The sequence below is a fragment of the Ptychodera flava genome, chromosome 22, assembly GCF_041260155.1.
Source record: "Ptychodera flava strain L36383 chromosome 22, AS_Pfla_20210202, whole genome shotgun sequence".
Taxonomy (NCBI): domain Eukaryota; kingdom Metazoa; phylum Hemichordata; class Enteropneusta; family Ptychoderidae; genus Ptychodera; species Ptychodera flava.
Window position 1 is genome coordinate 29,761,078 of NC_091949.1, and position 23,059 is coordinate 29,784,136.

Here is a 23,059-nt window from a genome sequence, read left to right on the forward strand (position 1 = left end):
CTACTCCCACCGTACCGCCCATCGTCTGTAACTTGCACGCGATGTTTGCACACGAACGAACGCCCAAATGCCAGTCACTCAGAGTCGTCGGTTTTCTTGCTACCCAAGTTGAAATATATGCAATTATGAATGTCATTTTTGAAAATTCACTAATGCATGCAATACCAATTACGATGAACCCACAATTTATTGTTGTTGAGATTTTGTCAACAGTGTTATAAATATAGTGCTGCAAAGTCAGTAGTAGGGCCTACCCACGTGAAAGACGTTTTGAACTGGTTCCCGTACTTGCTATATTCAAGCTGAAATCAGTCAAGTCATTACGTGTTTATTTCGCATATTTGCTATATTTTAGCACCCGTACTCAGAACCCCACTTTGACATTCTGTTTGGCATGTTTCTACGTTCATTTCGAATCCTATTTTGTCTTTTTTTTTAACGCTCAGTTCGACGCTGTTTTTGTTTTTCCACGCTCAGCTTGACGCTCACTTTGTCGATTTTGGGACCTGCATTACGTCACTCGTACTTTGAAAGTGCGGCACATTACGTCACTCGTACTTCGCTCGTACGAGCTCGTAGGTCTGCTCGTAGTTCGTCCGTTTTGAGACGATTAGATAAATGGCATATAAGCAAAGAGTCACAAACAGAGGGCACCTGACAAAGATATTTGTGAAAATGGATATTCATAAGAGGTTTCTTAATAGATGGAGTGAGCAAAGTTTCATCATAAAGGGAGGGAAAATTCTAACTATAGAATTGTGCTACTTTGGTGTAGGTGGAGAGGGTAAGAGGATGTGATGGGGACAGAGTAACAGAGAATTTTTGTACTCGGAGAGGGCCAGAGGGTAATTTTCTTGACTACAACAAAGGTCAACAGTCTGCCTATTAATGTTAAAACTGGATCCCAGTTGTACAAAGTTTGTTTGAAGAAAAATCTGTCTGACTAGTTTTGGTGAAAAATATATATTTCTCCTTTAATTTTCGCACATCAACTGCATTTCTCGACTTATTAAAATCAATCTGTCAGATAGGAGCTGTTATTGGGTTTAGACACAGCTAACGTAAAGGACAAGGATAAATTTTTCATCTTACATCATCTCTTAGAACATTGACAAGGTACCGCATATATTTGCTGACTAATGAATTTGTTAAGGATGATAAATACCTTTTAGACACTTTCAGATTTTATTTTTTTCTCAATTGAACATGTCCCAAACCCCAATAAAGTATACATTTTCTGAAAGCCCTGATATAGAGCTATCCGACCAAGCACAGTGCACGGTCATTATTTGCATAAGAGTCACGTGACAAGCGTTTTGCTGAACCTTCCAAAAACCGGTTTTCCCGGCCTTATGCAAACACGCTGCAAGATTTTCCGGTTGGAATTTCTTCATTGACAAGCCTTGACAATATCCTTCAAAACCGTGTCTGCGATTTTTTCTCGGAGGCTCCATTCAAATTATATGGCGTGATAATTAAAATTCCTTGAAAAGCACCTTCGTCCAACACCTTTAAGAGCGCATTAAAAATAACAAAGGCATATAAAGGAAATCCCAGACACGGATTTTGAGTTCATTATGTTTCCAATGGACGGTGTGAATTTCAAGCAGCTAGTGTTTGTGAGCGCGAATTGACGAGGTGCCAAAGAAGGGTACTTCATTCACACATTGAATTCGAGAAAAACGCAAAAACATGTTTTGATACTTCTACGCTACGGCATTTGATAATTAGACGTGCACGAGCCTCAACACGGGCATACTTTGTTACCAAGTGATGATGTCGGCCGGGAATGACAGTTGTTCAGAGAAAAAGTCCCAGGAAAATAAAATAAATCGCGGAAAACTACCGATTTTTGGAGCCTTGCGTGTCGACACATCGCCACAGCGAATGGCTTCAGTGGGAAAAACAATAACGTCAGCAGTTATTACTGATAGCGGGCATGTCCTAAGTTCATATGCAGATAAGCTTGTTTGCGTTCCCCACATCACACTCCCCTCACACGCTCTATAGCCATTGCAGAACCGCAGACTTGTTGAAAGCGTACTATCGCACTAATTGCAAAGTTAATTCTAGGACGCGCCATTGCGCAATAAAATCTCGAATGGCCCTCATTTCTACGTTTGACGCGCCACTAAGGGCGCAACAATATTTGAATGGGTCGATCACGCAGAGTTCACGTAGTTCATACATTCGCGTAGCTCCCCGAAGGTCATTACCTCAGTCATAGTGTGACATGTAAAACTATTCAGTTACCTATCAACCTTTGCAATTAAATACCCACTACAGCATATATGGTGGTACATAGGAAGCTGGGTAGAAAGGACTGATGTAGGGGCAACGGTGTTTTGGAGCCGTACGCATGTGGCATGGCCGATGAATATAAAACACAGCACTGGCCGCTGCGTAAAGGTGGAAAGCTAGTCGACACTCGGATTTTTAACGCCGGTATAGTTGATGAACCCAGGATGATCGGGCAGTCCCTTAAATTGAAGCGTTTGCAACGTCTACCGTCCATACAAACGAAACGTTGAACACTGCAAGGAAAACATCCATGATCGTTTTTAAAAGTTGATGTTTCGATCACTTTATTGAGGTCGTACGGGTTACAATCTCATGCTATATCAGTGTATGAGTAGCCTAATTGTCGATGCGAGCAAATCGAGGGCCACTCTCGGAGAAATCCTACCGGTGCGCTAAGCTTTGATCATGATCGTTTCCACAGTCAAAATCACAGTCCTTAGCAATTTGTACAGTTGTTCAAGTCCGACATATCAATAATTCATCACATAAGTTACGTAAACAATTGAATCAAACCAAACGGTTTGCTGTTGCCATTATTGGGCCTGTTGCGTACGTACAAGGAACAACTTTGCAGTAGGCTTGGTTGGTTACGGGGGGCCCGATCTCCAGTATTCTCCTTTTCTTGACTTGATAGACTATAGGGCCTAAGTATTTTCTGCAGAAAATTAAAGGTTTTTACATGTGTGATGATGATGGCCCCCGATTTTCTAAAATGGCCCCCTTGGGACAGGAGTTGGGGCCAACAGTGAGTGGCCCATTGTTTTTAAATCCTAGAATGAACACTGTGTAATTGTTTATCTAACATTGCGAAAAGACGTTAACCACCGTAAAGCGGCGTGTGCAGGCTCCGACCAACCCTAAGCAAAGAGTGATAAAACGTCGCACTGCTGAGAAATCGTCGTTCACACGATGTCTTGACCACACTAAGAAAAATGACTTGCTCTCTGGTGTAGACTATGTCTGGAACTGTACGAATACTTGTTTATTGGACTAGGCTTCGACAAACATTTAATTACGGTTTATTGTTTACAGACGGAAGTAATCCTGGTGTTTGGAGAAGTCACAGCACGTCATTATGTAAATTAGCTAGTGCAACGCAACGTTGTGTCACTCAAGATGGATTATGGAAATAGCAATGCAAATGTGTCCACAATGTTTACAAAAGCTCCCCGATTTAACCGGGATAGCCACGTGCATTTGTTTTGATTTTTAAAAATCGTGAATTACACGGAAACCATTCCTTATCTTGAACTGGCGACACATCTTAATTCTGGGTCTTACTTCAAGGCGTATTCTCAGAGAATTTTGAAATTTGACAGAAAAATGAACGATTTGGTATTTATCATCGTTAAATCTCAGTTCTAATAAAGTTTTAATTTATTGATGAGAGATTGTTAATCAATATGTGGGTATTGACAAAGATACATCGTACTGATACAGACATGTTCTGTATGTACAAATACCCTGGTATGTCTATCAGGCACATTACAAATACTTGAGGAATGTAACCATAGTGTAAATCCTGTTATTGAGAAGATCTTTAGGGACCACCAATAGTGTGCATTGCAGACTGATGTACCTGTGGCATTTAACCCCAGGTCTATGCTTGCAGCCAGCAGGGATGAAAGCATTTATCTACAATTTCCTCAGAATTCGTATAATTTTTAATTCCGTAAAAATTACTCTTAAAGTATTTATCAATTTCTCTACAGTGTAATTTTTATTACTGTTTGATCAGTGGCATGGTCTTGTAGTTTAATTATGAAGTGAAACAAATTGTTGAATTTTGTCTCTCCTGGCATAATAGCATAAGTTAAACTTTATTCAAACTTCAAAGCTATATCAATGAAAGAGATTGTCGGTAGGGACAGGTAGCACTATATGCAGATTTGACTATCTTCAGGCTCTGTAATATTGTCTACCAGGCATTTGGTAAAAATGTTATGTATGCCATAGAGGGCGCTGTCTTTAAGATGAATGAAAATTTTGACTCCAAAATATTCAACTAACCACTGAACATAAAAAGTACAGAAAAATGTAAGTTATGACATATTTGCAAATGACGAATGCTTAAAATCTTAAAACACTTGGCAATATCCACTGTCACCATAGTGAAAATATCCCCTTTGGGGGGTGGGGGCGGGGGTGGCAGAAATTCTGCTTTCTCCATGCATATGCATAGTGCATAAAAATCATGAAATTTTTTTACCTGCATCAAGTCTTTTGAGTTCTATGTTGTCATTACTGTATGAGAGTTCGTAGCAATAGTCCATAAGTAATTTCAATTTTTTCTGCACTTCAGCATTTGCCCATTCTGGTACTGTCTTGTTTTCTGCATTCTGTGGCAAAAATAGAATGTAGCTTGAAAAAATGGAAGACTGTACAAAATTTTAACTAATAATTTTACTCATCGTTTTTCTTTTCAACCTGTTCATTACTTCAACCCTGTCTGCATAAAACTTTCATGTACATTACAAGAACATTGGGACTGAAAGGGTTCCATGATAATTCCGCTTGCTGACTTTGTCTGTTGAACTCATACAGATAGAAACTGAAAGAATGATTTCACTCATTTTTAAAAGTTACAAGTCAAGGCAGAACTAAGGTCACATGACAGCAAAAATACAGAACTTTAATGTTTGCTGCGATTATGTTGATGGAGAGTTATCAAATTTTATTGCCACCGAAACAAATAAAAAGATCATGAATACTGTAAATTATGTAAACCAAACATGGAACAATGTTAAGCGCCAAGAGTTTAATCATGATTAAAAAATGAAGTCAGAAAAATGTGAGATGATTTCCTAATTTTCATCAAATTTGCTCTATGCATGACATACTGCAGTACACAAACTTTGTGAGATATACATAAGTCAGATCAGGTCAAGACACATTTAATGTCTTTGACTTTGCCATCAGTATGTCAAGAAACTCTTCTGAATAAAAGTTCTAAAAAGAAGACTTAGGCCTTGACCTAGACTTTGGCCAGAGAGTAATCTTGCAAAAATTCACCAATGAATTATGAATTATGAATCAGTCAGATGTTTTCAACTATGAATCAATGAAATGAAATTTCAGCAATTGTCTCGATATTTACATTACCTCAAACCAGATAGCATCACCTAGATGGCTAAAATTCCACATACTTGATGCATTTATCAACCCCGATTCTTCTTTAAGCATTGTGAAAAAATCCTGGAATGAATGCAAAATGGTCTTAGCATAAATTGAACCAATTTCTGTAGGATTACCTCAAACCAGATGGCATCGGCTAGCTGGTGAAAATCCCACATGTTTGATGCATTTACCAACCCCGATTCTTCTTTAAGCTTTGTGAAAAACTCTTGGAATTCAATAAGAGATCATCTTGGAATAAATGGGAGAGATATCAGATGGATATGCAATTTTGAATATTGTAATCTGCCTTAACATATTCTATCAGGCCCAGTCAATAACTCTGATCATTTTCATTTGATAATGCAGTTCACTTCAGACAAATGCCTGATGTTTTCTTGGCAATAAGCAGTGTCTAAAAAGCTTGCACCTCATTGGTCGGCTGAAAACATTGGTAATATTGATTTATTCCCAAACAGCCAATCAGCAGCACAGTAGCTGTAATTCTAGACTACTTAAGTTGCTGTAAATCATGAAAATCTACTGATCAGTTGTAACCTTCTGTACTACTGCATACTGGCCCTTGTTTTATTTCTACAAGGGGTCTGACCTTTGAACTATGACCCCAGAGACCTATCTTACAATGTAGACATTGCAAACCAAACAGAGTCAAAGGGTCAACAGCAGTAGAGTTTAATATTTTCAAAAAAACTTTGAATTCAGTGTGTTGAAATACAGAGTGGTACCCTTGCAAATACAATGTGTTGTGAACAATGCGTGATGATACATATATTTCTGACAAAAGAAATTCAGTCTGGACTGAATTCAGTTATCAATGACAACATACTGGCTGTGTCGAGGAGTTCAGCACTCAATATTTCAAGATGATTCTGGGAATATGAGAAACTGTTTATGAACAGTGCAAAATTACAGGAAAAATCATCCAAAGTTGAACAGCTAATTGAGGCTAAAATATGATTGAAGTGAATTTGCACACAGGTACATCTGAAGATGTCATCACAACTCAAGTTGTGAAAACATTTATGAAAAACTTACAATATTCTCTTCATAGTAGTCTTGTGATGCTTTTCCATTTTTGATGTCATTCATTAATTCCCCTTTCTTATTGCATGGCTTGAAACCGATAAGCTGAAGGACAAAACAGAGCACCAGTTATACTGTACACATCTATATCCGTATGATGAGATGCATTTTGCAACTACCTACTAGACTAACCGGTGTTGTAATTTTCCAAAATGTCAATTATACAAAAGGAAATGTATTTCTGGCATATTTGTTATTGTGTTGAATATTGTGTAAGGCCATGCAAGAGTAGCTGAATTGCCTCATCATACCGATATATCCTGTAATAGACTTAACCCTATTTAAATACAGATTTAATAAAATTAAACTTTACAATAACATGTACACGTTTTACCATTCTACATTAAAGAATCAAATTTGTATCGTCAAAAGGGACACAGTCGGCCATTTTTTCATGAATTTTGTTTGATACGAGATACTATTTATATTGTTTGACATGTTGAAAGATACTGAATGAATGGGTCACCATGCAAATATTTGATGCCGGTTTTTGACATGATACATGAAACCATTGCGAAAATGAATTAATGGTCATGACCAGTAATTCATTTTCATGATGGTTTCATTTACAGTGTCTATAACCGGGATCGAATATATGCATGGTGACTCATTCATTCAGTATCTTTCAACATGTCAAACAATATAAAAAGTATCTCGTATCAAACAAAATTCATGAAATATGGTCGACTTTGTCCCGTTAATGTAGAATGTTATAGTGGGTACACATCTGTGTTAAAGTTGACAGATGAAGTGAAGCTGTTGCTTTTTATCATGTAATGTATCATTGGTAGGTTTTGAGAAGTGGTATTTAAAGGTGTGAATGTTCATGAACACTTTGTATTTGTATTATTAACTGTTATCCTGCCAAGTTCGTACATGAATGTCACCATTTGGTCAAATTGATTAAAGCCAGTGAGGCCTAACACGCCCTGTTTGTTGCATTTTAACAAAGACTTGAAGATATGAAGGCTCCTGAAAACACAGACACTGAACTTGATCATTGACTGACTACACCTGCTATAAAATATAATTCAAAATAGGTGAAACTACATATGGATTTTTTGCTCAATACTGTGTGTTTTTTTGCTGACTCTGCAGACAGGGAAGTGATAGGCCATGGAGGTTATGGGTTATGTGTATTTATAAGCCTTGGGAGAATTTTGCTATGGTGATATGAATATTTCAAATATCACCAACTACTTCCCTTCATTGAAAATAGCTCTACAATGCCCGACAGATGACATGTAAAATTGTGCATGTTGTAAAATATCTGACAATACCTGACAAATGACATGCAAACTGTGCATGCTACAAAATATCAAAGTAGAAGTTACGATAAATGTCCACAATGGTATGTGTTCACTATTTATCTGTTTTTGGATATCTAATTTTCTAATGGACCTTTATTTAAAGTTTCAATCAGTGGTTCTTAATTTGAGTGCTTTTTCAGAAGTCGTCCATACTCACACTTTTAAAAACTCATACACACGTATTTTATGGATTAATAACTGGATTATGGTTGTCTTAATTTCATGAATTGGAAAATTAGCTGCTGTAATGTTCTTGAATATTTTATTGTATGTTTTACATCACACACTTAATGTCTAAAATTTTTGGCATTGATTGAATTACACAAAATAACACACGAACTCTTTAGAAAAATTCCTTTTTTTGAAAATCGAAGAAAGATGAGCCAATGTGAGTAGAAAAACATTCGAAGCTGATTGATGATCAAAATACATAAACTCTGCACACATGGCAAGAATACAGGAACATGTTGCCATGACATTTCAACATGTTGCCATGACATTTCAACATGGCAACATGTTGCCATGACATTTCAACATGTCACCATGGCATTTCTACAGGTTGCCATGACATTTCAATATGCTAGCATGACACTTCAACATGTGGCCATGACATTTCAACATGGAAACATGTGGCCATGACATTTCATCATGTCACCATGGCATTTCTACATGTCCCCATGGCATTCCATTCATGACAACTAGAGCTATTGCATGAAAAAGGCAAAATTTCATAGACAAGCGACCTAGCGGCCGATATAGCTCCGCTGTGTTTATTAGAGAATAACTATTTTTGACACATGTTGATGAATTCGAAGAAGGTGGAAATCTTTGATAACTCAATGCAGTGGCCAGAAAAAAGTGGTTAAAATAAGCTGCAAAAATACAAAATTGAAGATTTCATCATACTTTGAATATATCACATCCGATCATCCCTAAGAACATGTCAACCAAAGCTATCTGATGAGTAGTTTTTTGAGAATAAAATATTCTGACCAAAAATGGCAACAATTGCCCCCAAAATAAAAATTGCAGATTTCATCATAATTTCAAAAGATCAGATATTAGTGGAAACCTATATACAAAATTTCAAAGCTGTAAGACCAGTACTTTTTGAGAAACACATTTTTGACCAAAAATGGAAAAATATTGCACCCAAAATTCAAAATTGCAGATTTCATAATAATTTCAATAAATATCATGTAGCTCATCTATAGAAACCTGTATACCAAATTTCAAAGCTGTTAGACCAGTACTTTTTGAGAAACGCATTTTTTGACCAAAAATGGCAAAAATTGCCCCAAAATTACAAAATTGCAGATTTCATCATTATTTCCATAAATATCATTTAGTTCATCTGTAGAAACCTGTATACCAAATTTCAAAGCTATCAGATGAGTACTTTTGGAAATACACATTTTTTGACCAAAAATGGCAAAAATTGCCCCAAAAATACAAAATTACAGATTTCATCAGAAATTCAATAAATATTACTTAGTTCATCTATGGAAACCTGTATACCAAATTTCAAAACTATCAGACCAGTACTTTTTGAGAAATACATTTTTTGACCAAAAATGGCAAAAATTGCCTTAAAAATGCAAATTTGCATATTTCTGCACAATTTGAACAAATCTGAAATAGATCATCCCTAGGGACATATGTACCAAATATAAAAGCTATCTGACCAGTACTTTTGAAGAAGAAGATTTTTAAAGATTTTTTTACCAAAAATGACAAAAATTGCCTTAAAAATACAAATATGCAAATTTCACCACCATTTGAACAAATCTGATTTAAGTCACCCTAAGCAAACTGCATATCAAATTTCAAAGCAATCGGACGAGCGGTTTCAGAGAAGAAGATTTTTTTACCAAAAACACCAAAAAATGCCCCAAAAATACAAATATGCAAATTTCACCATAATTTGTACAAACTGAAGTGAGGTCACCCCAAGTGTACTGCATATAAAATTTCAAAGCAATTGGACTTGTGGTTTCAGAGGAGAAGGCAATTGTTGACGGACGACGACGGATGCCGGACGCCGGACGACGCACGCCGGACGACGACGGATAATCAACCTGTTTGATAAGCTCCGCGTCGCTGACAGCGGAGCTAAAAACTAAACATAGTGCTTTTTTTTGTAATTACACTGGTGGACTGTTATATCATTCAATATGAATGCCATTAATTTTGTAACATCAATGAAACTATGAGAAGTGACAGTAAAATTGTGACAAGATCGTCTGACCATTCAGTAATGTTGCAGAGCCTGGATAATCAGTATTACCAGTGACACATACTCACACATCAAAACTTGTGTAAAACAATGTATCAGTGAATATGCCTTTCTGATTATTTGAAAAAAATGGCAAAACTTACAATATCTTGATCATCTTCTTTTGTGTGTATTGGAATAGGTTGCCATGGCATTTTGATATCTGGATTCCATTTTTGTGTTCCGTTTGGTGGATACAGTCCTGCAAGATTGCACTCTGCTGACATCAGGGTTCTGTCAACGTCAGTGCTACGCACATAGATTTGCTCACGTAGATATGTTTTGTTGAGAAGCGTTTCTCCATATCGCTCTAGAAACCATTGACCTAGGTGGTAATGCTGCATCTTTCCAATCTGTTAATCAAGAGACAAGAGTGAACGTGAACAACACGTTTAATTTGAACAACCTACTGTAACTGTACATATGTCATCACAGTTATATTCTAAAGCTATGCTCTATAAAATTTACCAGAACTGATGTTATTATATTACAGTTCTCTATCTTTTGCTGGAAAGGCGACACACTCATATATTTTCAACAAAAATTGCAAATTTTAGCTTTGTTATAGTATGTATGCTTTCTGTGCAAAATCCAACCTTAGGTGATTTAAGACGAATTGTTTGATTTTGTACAAGTGTGTTATAGACAGATTATAGAAACACATGAATATCTTTGGCAAATGCATGTCATCTACAGTGCATATACCTATAGGAAAGCACTGCACTCGGCAGGGCACTGCAGATTTAGTACACATGGATAAAACTGGGCCTACGAAACAAATCTACTTTTCTTTGGGGTTCTCTCAGAGTGAATTAAAAAGTAATCCCTATCATTATATTTTTTTTCAAATGTTCAAGAAGGCATCAAAGTTCAAATATTTTCACTGACTTCCCTAGACAATTAAACAATAAAACAGAAAGGATGGAGTATGTTAAACTTACATTTGTTAGTTGTCCATAACCTTGAGGCCATGTGCTTGGTGGATTAGGATCGGTAGGGTAGGCTTCAATTGGAGAGCGGTTGCCATGACGATACAACTGTAAACAAGATAACAATATATATATATAATACAGTATACAAATTTGACTGCTTTTGTAAACAAAATCTTTCAAATTCCTTTGGATTTTGTCCAACTTTGTATACCTCTACGACATGGACAAAATACCAGATCTGAAATGTTGAACATTACATGCACTTTAGAAATAAGTTTCTTATTGAAATTTTCATAATTTTTGGATTCTATTACCATGCATGAGACTGAAGTTTCCTTGCACAGTCTGACGTAAATACTCTTTTGTAACTGTTTTGGACAAAAATGAAAAGAAAGCTGCTGTCAATAATGTATGTTGATTTTAACATAGATATTTTCTGTACAGAAAGGTGTACCAGTACACCATGTATATACCAACATTCATCTTACATATTAATAATCATTGGATTTGGGTAAATAACAAAAAGAAAATTACTGAGTTAAATTTTGTTTAACAAGAGAGGGTCATCTTGTCTGTGGATGTATGTATGAGGCCCATACATAAAGTCTATTACTAACTTCAAAGCCTATCCTAACATACCTTGTTCATATGCAAAATTTGAAAATGGCAACTGTATTGAAACTGCTGACCATGGCCAAAGCAGCTTCAGAGACAATGTTCATTTGCGAGAAAGTTGCACAGCTGCAGACACGATGATCCCTCACCCCCTGCCTCTAATTATCAACAAAAAGGTATCTTTCCCCTATGATTTAATGACTGTTTTTCATTCTTGACATTTCAAAAAGTTATGCAATTTAAGCTTAACACAAAACATAATAGTTATTGTAATTTTGATACTGCAAAAAAAAATTCATTAACAACTGTGATATTCATTCTTAAACTCAATGTGCTAGAATACAAATCATATTAATAATTAAAGTGTTTAATTTTATTGGACATACGACTAGGGTAAGACTAGGGTAAATAAACATAAGACTAGGGTAAATTTGATGAACAATAGACAGTAAGTGCACATATGTCATCACATATTGTGTAATAACGTTATGCATGAATAGAATATATGATATACTTAAAGTAAAATTCACAAACTCAGCAAATCTATGTCTGTTGCCATGGAGCCCCCTCAACCCACACCAAATGTGATATGTTTTCCTAGCTCTCAGCTAACCACATAAAAACCAACTTTTTTCCAGCATAAAGCTTGAACAGATGGTAAGTTTCAACCACATGTATGTGCCAATGTAGAGGAAATAAGTGATTATCTCCAAATCAAAACATATAGGAAAGAAAAACCTGACGGGCAATTAGCTAAATGTATATGTCATGTTTTGTGACAAAAATTAGAAAAATGTTGATGGACCCACAAAGAAATGTCAACAGAATATTTCACATCACGTACTCAGCTATATTTTATACGACCATGAAATATGGTGCTGTCATCTTTTAATGATTACACAAATCGTTCATGATAAGCTTGCTGAAGCATGTCATTACGATAGAAGACATGTTTTACAGAAGTATTTTGAAATTAAAGACAGACTTCTATGGCCCTGTGTGATTCGGTTGTGATAATGGAAAAAATAAATAAAAATATTAAAAGTCAATGACGTTTTTCAAAGAAAAATTTGAGAAATTTCAATCCTATTCTTTCAGTAATTGAATCAGTGTATAGACAAAGTAAGATATCGGAATAATCCAATTAGAAATCGATCTTCAAAGACAGACAGATTGAAAGTGAGAAAATTGGCCAAAAAAATGAAATTGGCAACTTCAACAACAATTTCCATAAATCTGAGTGAGGTCATTCCTAGTAACCTAAAAACCTAAATTTAAATGATGTTAAATCATTCATTATTACAGAAAAGAAGAGGAAAGGCCAGGATGATGATTTAAAACAAAACTTATATGCATATCTAATTTAAAACAAAACTTATATGCATATCTAATTTACAAATACAAATTAAGGCATTCTGCAATTATATTAATCAAATACGAAACCAATTCAAGTACTTGATCATTGCAGAGAATCAACAAATACCATAAAAACCCTATTAATTCAACCATTCTATTTATTCAACCACCCTTTTTTTTCTCTCAAAAACGTAATTTTATTTTACCCTTATTATTAGTTCAACCACTGTTGGAAATTGGGACTTTCTCAATCTTTAATAATTTGACCAACCAATCATGACAAGCTACAAATACACAGAATAACACAATGTACAGCACAGAATTTCAAAGTCGAGGACTTCAGGAAAGTCACCTTTATATGTTTAAATCATCCAAAATGGTAAGCATATCACTTATGAACTGTCAAAAAAAGTTGAAACCCCTAATAATTCGACCACTAAAATTATTTTGGCATTGTTAATTTTCTATTTAAAAGCATAATTATTTTTTCTGGTTGAATTGATAAGGTTTTTATGGTAAATAGCAAGAATGATGTAAAAAGAGGCTGATATAGCGATAACATTGATTGACTGGTATAGAATGTATCTTTGGCATTTAGAATCCAAGATTTAAGATTCAAGTGTTCAGAATTGGCTGCAATATCCTCAGCTCAAGGAAACTGACCGGATAAATAGGCAACCATATGGATCTACTTATACAGGCACCATAAATTTTAATACATGAGCATAAAATTTCCATAGAAAATTTGTAATTCATAAATTATAAAAAATTATCATTGCATTAGGGATGTTTTTGTACTGTCTCCATAACTTATGTGAAATACTGAGCAGTTGATGTAATGTTGTTGATGATATAAAACACTAAATATCCTTGACAAAGATAAAATTCAAACTAACTGAGACGGCATGTATGGTAACACCAAGCACTACATGTATTCTGAGGTTAAGGAATTCACTCTGCATTTTTTCTAGTACAAATACAGTCTGTAATAGTTGTTGATGCAGGTTTGCAATAGTTGGTAGATGTTTGACAAAGCTTATTTGACCTTTTTATCTTGATCCTGCCTACCTTTATTTATCATTTTAGAGACATTTCTGGCATGAAAGAGTGCAAACAATGGTTGACCCTTGACCCTGTAAATGATGTATTTTCTGAGGGTAGCTTGTAAATAACATTCCGACTGGACCATGTTATTGTATCTATTTTAAGAAACACATCGACATTCTCCAGTCACTTTTGATACAAATAATTAAAAAATATGAAATTAACAAATAATATTTTTCCTATCTCTCCTAAAACACATGAACACAAACAATGTTTTTGTTCAATATGCCTTCTAATATTGCATATGTTTATTCTGTGTGGATACACTGCTAGCGACAATCAAAACAGGTGAATATAATGGTAATTTTTTTAACAGATCAACAGAAAGATTGCAATGCTCTTCTTTTCTTTAGAAATCAAAATGAATAAAATAATGCTCACATATATGCCAAATCAAATTGGCTAGCATTACAATCTATAGCACGTCTAACTTCTCTTTGTATAAATCTTTGTAAATATTTGCCATTTCTGGATTTTATTACTCACTCTGTGTTCATATCTGTCACATTTTATACTGATATGTGATCATTTCATCCAGGTTGGATTAAAAAAATCATTAAATGTCTCGACATCAGTTAATTAAGGTAAAATTATGACATATTTCACTTTGAGTGATTACATAATAGACACTAGCATTTCTGTGATGGAATCAACTGAAACTTTTTCTTCAATCATGCATACTATATTACTGGGGATCAATATCACGAACCTTTCACTTTTGTTCAGAATATCAAATATATGTGATTTTTTTTCCAAATTTATTAGCCGTTAATCAAGTGATAATGACAAAGTGAGGGATCTGAAACAATAGTCTATACTAGCTACCTAGCATAGATAACGATGACCATGATACATCAGCTGCAGCTAAAAGAGAAACACAAGTGAAGAGTTGTCCTTGACCTATCACAGGATGTACTACGGACATTGTTTTAGAACCTTAACATTTGACATGACTCACAAACACTGGAAATTTGTTCCAGTTTTCTAATTCTTTGGCTCAAGTCGTGCTCAGATACACTGCTTGTTGTCATGGTAACTATGAAACCTCAGAAATGATCACATTTCATTGCAGTGGTATCTGATTGTACATGCCAAGAGCAGAAATTTTATCTTGTTGTCATGGTTATTCTGACACCACAGTTTTCTTTGGTAATATGGGTTTGCAATAATCAATGAAAAGCAATACGAGGTCAAATGACAAAATGGATCTCGAAAACATTTTGAAAACATATGGTATGGACTTCAACATGAATTCTGATAATGGAAATGCACAATAAATATGTCATGTATATCGGGAAAATATTGGGCAAGCTGGCTTCTGTTTGTGTTAAATTATTTAGTTTGCAAAATTCAAATGAAGCAGAAATGCGAACTGCTTCAATTTCGTTGTAACTAAATGCAGGTAATTACAGGAATAAATACTCTTTTCCCTTCATTGGTTGTGAAATTCCTGCAATGTAAATACTCTATTCTCATTCACTGTTTGTGAAATTCCTGTGATGCAAATACTGTACATAGATGTACATATTTCATAAACCTCTGGAATATTTTTATCTTCACAACTAAAACTCTGCCAGGTTTTATCTCCTTGTTTGTTATTTTTTTAAATTTCCAGTTATACTATTCTGAAAGTAGCTGAAAACTACACTTATCTATTTGAGTCATGAGTGATGAGTCTGAATCTACTGCGGTCTACTTGCATCTATTTCAGTCGTGAGAAATGCTAATAAATAATGGTCAAAATGACACATCTACATGTACCTATATGTACAAAAATTGCAAAATACGAAATTTGTAGCATTGGAACAGAGTTGTTGAAAGGTCATGAAGGGTCAGCTGTTGTTGAAACTACAGTACAACAAAGAATGTCCACTGTCCCCCTGACAAGGGTTTGTTGTCCGTATGTTTGATGCAGTTTTCATCTGCCTTGATATTTTGATGGCTTTTACCAAACTGGACAAAAGTTCTCCAATTCAGCATTAATTGGCCAATCCTTATGTATGGTAAATAGCAAACGAAATATTGCTATGAAAACAATTGAGATTTAATCTTTTTAGTCCCCACGGACACCGTCCGGGGGGACTTATAGGTTTGGTCATGTCCGTGCGTGCGTGCGTGCGTGCGTCCGTTCACGCAGATATCTCAGAGATGCAAGGAGCAATTTCATTCAAACTTGGTACAAGGATTACTTCATATGTCATACAGATGCACGTCGATTTGTTTTGTGATACGATCCAATATGGCCGCCAGGCGGCCATTTTATTACGATTTTTTCATGTACAGAGCCATAACTCAGACATGTTTCAACCGATTTTATTCAAAGTTGGTACAAGGACATTGACCAATGTCATAGATATGCATGTCGATTTGTTTCGTGATACGATCCAATATGGCCGCCAGGCGGCCATTTTATTACAATTTTTTCATGTACAGAGCCATAACTCAGACATGTTTCAACCGATTTTATTCAAAGTTGGTACAAGGACATTGACCAATGTCATAGATATGCACGTTGATTTGTTTTGTGACACAATCCAATATGGCCGCCAGGCGGTCATTTTATTACAATTTTTTCATGTACAGAGCCATAACTCAGACATGTTTCAACCAATTTTATTCAAAGTTGGTACAAGGACATTGACCAATGTCATAGATATGCAAGTCTATTTGTTTTGTGATACGATCCAATATGGCCGCCTGGCGGCCATTTTATTACAATTTTTTCATGTACAGAGCCATAACTCAGACATGTTAGAACCGATTTTATTCAAACTTGGTACAAGGACATTGACCAATGTCATAGATATGCATGTCAATTTGTTTTGTGATACAATCCAGTATGGCCGCTAGGCGGTCATTTTATTACAATTTTTTCATGTACAGAGCCATAACTCAGACATGTTTCAACCAATTTTATTCAAAGTTGGTACAAGGACATTGACCAATGTCATAGATATGCACGTCGATTTGTTTTGTGATACGTACCCATTAACAAGTGGGGACTGTGTCATCAACGATGACTTGTTTCAATTTAATCTTTCATTTTAAGAAGAGAAATGACTATTCAAAATAATTATACTAGCCATCCAATTACGCACGCAAACATGTTAAACATATAGCCACAGCAGGGTGTCCAACACAATTTTTGAATGGCAAAAGTGGGGCAGCCAGCACAGTTGTTTGTGCAGCCCCTCAACCCCAACCCAAAGCTTCCACCTTCCATGTGAATAGGTCCAAATTTTCTACTGAAAACGATGGGAATGTACCAACTTCTGATGGTCACTTATCCTGGAGCAGCCTCTGCTCAGGGTGGGTGTGTTCTCGGATGGGAGTCCCATCCTTTAACATCTAAAGGTTGAAAGTTAAAGAAGTTTATAGTTTCTTTTAATTTTTCTGCTTTAAAAGATTAATTTGTTCAATGCAACGAGTGGACATTTGTTTCATTTACCCACCTCAGTATTACTGAATCAAACATCAAGAAATTTCTGTCAAACGTTGACTTACATACATGTGACTCTGACATCTAATGCAGATTGAGCGAACTAATTATCACATGACTGCCCTGTCTGTGAAACCCATTACATGTACCTATTCCAGTTAACTCTCATTTGCATACTGGAATTGAAACTGAAATGCTTGTATTATGATTGTTTCATTATAGAATTCATGTCTGATAAACAATTTATAAAAAGAATAGGAAGTCATGTGCTAGCTGTTATAATTTATCTACGACACTGCACATAGCAATCCTTGTATTCAATGTGAATACCTATACAGTGCAGTGCAAACCTGAAATGTCACCTACCGATAAAATTGCTGCAAAATAACAGCAGTTTTGTCATTTATTTAATATAAAATGGCTTATGGCTTTGTTTTTCCTTCCATTTTTTGCACGATATTAATAACTTGTCTGGTTTACCCTTCACAGATTGTGGACTTTACAATGTAAATACCTGTACACTGAACTCAAAAGTCCAATGGATGGTATTTCCCTCTAAGCTCTACTCAGCATTATCATCTATGTAGGCCTTTGTGAAAAAACCAGCTGCAGCTTTCACTCTGTAATATGTTAATTTTTCAGGCAATATGGTAATATATGAATGGCCGCAATTCTGATATTGTTGATCTAATAGAATACCGTATGGCAGTTATTTCACCATACTACTTTATTCTATGATACCATTGTCCAACGTTTCTCTCTAAATCTCCCCATTGTCAACTTTTCTCACTTATTCCTGAAAAGCATTAATCATGGAAATTATTCAATTTTGAATCTCACATATTTGTGGCTGTGTTAAGCTTGAAAGGGAATAGAATTATTTATCTACTGAAACAAACTGCAGAATAATGTGCAAATACGGCACTAATGATTTGAAATTTATTGTATTTCAGTTTTACAACCTTACTGAGAATATTGACATAGGAAGTTTCATTAAAGTTGGCTACTCACTGGTGCTTGTCTATCAAATTTAACCTTTTCCCTGCAAACCATATGTCACTGTCAGGTCAAGTTTGTTAGAACCAATGAGATATGTTGCAATAAACAAGCAGTTGCACATTTGAAGGTCACTGAAAACAGAGATACTGTAAACATGATTTTTACAGACTACGTGCTACATACCATGCTTAATAGGTGCGAGTTTTAACTCAACACTGAGTTTTACTGACATAGCAGATCAGGAAGTGAAAAGCCTTATAGCACATTAAGCATTGTACACTTGTATTTTTTTTTTTGGTTGATGAGAGCATAAACTTTTGGTATTCTAAGATAAAATTAATCAAGAAAGCGGCATGAGTCTTTTCATGAAATAGGAAAGATAAGTTTTGTTCTTTGATTTTTATGGTTATTAAATATCATTTCACGTGTTGCACTTGAATACAATGATCAAATGACATGTCTGTATTGATGATTGGACAAGCACTGGAGGAAATCATTGCCATTCTGAAAATTGAACCAATGACAAAGCTTGTCACTGATTTGTTTAATTGAACAGTTGAAACAAGAAGTTAGGACAATAAAATGCTTCATATGAGAATACTGATGTTTCACTGGTAAATCAATTTGGTTTTTGGTTCTAAATGAGTTTTATTAATCTTTTCTATGGTAATTGCGCAGTCAGGAATAGGAAAAGTGCCCTAATACTGAATGGCATTTATACTACATACTGAACTAGATAATTATCAATAAGTTGGGGATTCCATTAATTCCAAATGGTCATCCCTAAGTGCATGGACAAAAACCATGAACGTTTCAAACTAACCTGAAATTAAACATAGGGCCAAAGTCCCTGAAGCTACTATAGACATGGATACAAAATTAAGTATTTCCTGACTGTATGAAATTATCTCACTAAGGTCATCCTAGGGACTTGTAAACCAAATATTAAAGCTGTCTGACCAGCGTTTTGAAAAAAACAAGCGACTCAACAGTCGACAGAGCTCTGCTGTGTTATGTAAAGATTAACGTTTTGTGACACATGTATTGATAAAGAAGGTGGATATATTTGATAGCTCATTTCAGGATGGCCTGACCAAAAATGGAAAAAAATTCCGTAAAATACAGATTTGCTTATTTCATTACAATTTTAAGAAATCTAAGTTGGGTTATCCCTAGGGACCTGTATACCAAATAACAAAGCTGTCTGACCAGTGGTTATGAAGAAGAAGATTTTTTATCAAAAACGCCTTTTTTGGCGCTAATTTGCATATTTTCAACAATATCAAAAAATTAATAAAAATAGTTTCTCAAAATCATATATTTTATCCACACAACAAATATCAAATCAGTAAGTACTGCAGTTCTCAAGATATTTGAGTGGACGGACGCCTCACAAACGGACATACATACATACATACATACATACAGACATACATACAGACTGACGGTGGACGCTGGACGGATACCCATCCCAATAGCTTCTATAGACTATATTAGTCTATAGTAGCTAATAAACGAGAGTTAATTACATTCTAATTAAAGTAAACAAGACTTGCTTAAATCAAGATTTACGTCATGAAAAAACAGCATATCTGTCAGGTTATAAAGAATCTTAAGCTGCTTATCTTTATAAGTATTTTCATCCTATTAACCAAGCACATTTTAACTTTCAAATTAACATTGTAAGTAAGTTCTGTTGAATAAGTTGAGACTGTACATACTCAGAGAAAGCACACTGAAGAGACAAATGTTTGAAACTTAAGAAGTTCAAGGTCATCAAAAGCATTATAAGGAATCATGTAACACTTTCATTGCACTGTTTACACAGATTGCATAACTGCTATAAATAGCACATGAGGAATCTTACAGCACAGCTTTACCATAAAAACCCTATCACTTTGACCACTCTATTTTTTTCCTCAAAAAGTAATTTTATTTTATCCTTACCAAGTCAACCATGAATGGAAATTAGAACTTTCTCTATCTCTATTTATTTGACCACCCTATCATGACAAACTATTAGATAACATACAGGGCACAATAAATGACGGTTCAGAATATGTCAAAGTTTGGATTCAGGAAAGTTGCCTTTACATGTTTTAATCCTCCAAGATGGTAAGCATTTCACTATGAACTGTCAAAAAAAGTTGAACTTTCTGATAATTCTACACTAAAATTATTTTGGCTTTGATGATTTCCTAATTTCCTAAAATCATATTATTTAAAATCATATTAATTTTTTTTTTCTGGGTGAATTGATAGGGTTTATACAGTACAAGAATTACATACGATGTAAGTCAAATTTTGACCAAAAATGACAAAAAAATTCCTTAAAAATACAGATTTGCATATTTCATCACAATTTTAACAAATCTAAGTTGGCTTATTCCTAGGGACCTGTATACCAAATAACAAAGCTGTCTGACCAGCGGTTATGAAGAAGAAGATTTTTTACCAAAAACGCCTTTTTTGGCATTAATTTGCCTATTTTCAACAATATCAAAAAATTAAAAAAAAACAGTTTCTCAAAATCATATTTTTCATCTACACAACAAATATCAAATCAGTAAGTACTGTGGTTCTCAAGATATTTGAGTGGACGGACGCCTCACAAACGGACATACATACATACATACATACATACATACATACATACAGACTGACGCCGGACGATGGATACCCATCCCAATAGCTTCTATAGACTATAGTCTATAGTAACTAAAAATTCATAACAGGTATGCATGTCATTTGTCAGTTAAACATTACAAAAACTTCTTATATATCCACAAATAAACACAAACCAACATGTACATACAAGCAGCACAAGATGAGTACAAAGGCACCTACATGTACGAGGTCTTTAAAAACGGAGACTGACAAAACAATATCTTTGTTTCAACTGGGTGCTTATTCATCATTGTTGGACAGAACCACAGAAAATACAGTGTGTTCTTTTCTAACGTCTAGACTTCCATCAAAAACATTATCTTTTGTCTGAGTTTGTCAGACAGCAGCCATTGTATGTAAATTGGCTGGCCATTGCTGTCACAGTCCTAACTCCGTAAAGATCAAAATGGGTATTGTACTTTCAAAATTAAAAAAAAATATCTCAAAAAAACCCCACTTGTTATCAACTCTAAAGTTAAACAGAGTAAACAGACATGTACATACATCATTAAGTGACAGTATATTATTGGTGAAAATGTTGGCTTTTCTTAGAAAAATTGCATTGCATAATCAGACACAATGTTGTGCCTGATAACACAACACAACACAAAATATGTTCTCTAACACTAATTTCTATCTTGCATGAGTGGACATATCACCACTGAAAGCACTATGTGTGTTCTACAATACTATTAATCTTAACTTACACTGCATTCAATGTCTGGTATCTTACATGCTGAAAATAAACTCTGGAAACTACATTTAGAAAGTACAATATATCCTTGGGAGTTACAGTTCATGGTTTTTCCCCACGGGGAATACCATTAATAAAATATCGTCAAAAATATGTTGAAATTTCAATGAATGATGAATATGCAACATGTTTCATTTCATTTGATATGCCATGTCTTCAATGTCCATAAATCAACGAAACCACTGATCACATCTGACAAATGAGCAAACATCGAGGAATGAGGGATAGGAAGGTTGCACAGGAATGGGTTACATAATTATAGGTCAGCAAGGACATCTTTTCAAATTGGGCCAAAAAGACACTTTAGTTTTCCCGAGGACAGGTTGGAAATGACAGGAACATGATACCAGGTGTTAATCAAGTGTTAATCAAGTGTTACATGGATGATCATATGCTCTCATGCCATAATCAAAAAAATTTGTGGAGAAAAGCATTTGAATTCACTGGCACCATATTGTAAATGTGGAACTCACTATTTTATTGTGAATTCATAAATCCAACTGCATTTATATAAAAACAGAGGGAATATAAAAATGCTGGTACATTCACAACCAAAACCCTACTACACACACTGTAATACACAATATGTCACTACAGTTGGTTTTTCTATTTAAATGAAATGAAATATAATCATGAGAACAGACCACATAAATACAATCAACACAAGTTTTGGGACATTTACATAAGAAAACTAAATCATTAACAAAACCTCATAGATCTGGGGTTTTTTCAACTGCTTGGACTGAGGTCAATTGGAGAAGAAAAATTTCATGACCTTCTGTAAAAATAATGTTTAATTGTCAAATTTCTGTGGAGCAATGACTTAATCAACTGAGAAAAATAGTCATAATGAGCCACATTAGTCCTCTGGTTTGTCTCGGATCTCGACTTCGTCTTTCAGCCTTCGTCCAAACTCCAGGCCAAAGGACAAAGTTGAAATCCTGGAAAACTGGTCTGTACATGTATGTGAGTAGGTTTTCTATCTGCCAGGTGGTTGCCTTGAAAAGATGTCTCAACAAAGTTTGGAAAGGGAAACTTTCCAAAGGACAATGGCAGACTATAACTTCATTCATTTTATTTGTCAGATGA

At 35.0% G+C, this 23,059-nt stretch overlaps 1 protein-coding gene across 10 annotated transcripts in view; it reads right to left on the reverse strand.

Annotated features, from left to right (window-relative positions):
• Window positions 1-23,059, reverse strand: part of LOC139123156 (prostatic acid phosphatase-like) — a 50,976-nt gene that overhangs the window by 20,773 nt on the left and 7,144 nt on the right. For all 10 annotated transcript variants that reach the window (XR_011549613.1, XR_011549612.1, XM_070689218.1 and 7 more), the window contains exons 2-6: window positions 11,046-11,141; window positions 10,209-10,457; window positions 6,472-6,564; window positions 5,404-5,496; window positions 4,511-4,640 (exon numbers count right to left, since the gene is read on the reverse strand). Coding sequence is in view for 8 of the 10 variants with exons in the window: in XM_070689218.1 (XP_070545319.1) it covers window positions 4,511-4,640; window positions 5,404-5,496; window positions 6,472-6,564; window positions 10,209-10,457; window positions 11,046-11,141 (661 nt within the window). In the remaining 2 variants the exon portion in view is untranslated. The remainder of the gene's footprint in view (window positions 1-4,510; window positions 4,641-5,403; window positions 5,497-6,471; window positions 6,565-10,208; window positions 10,458-11,045; window positions 11,142-23,059) is intronic.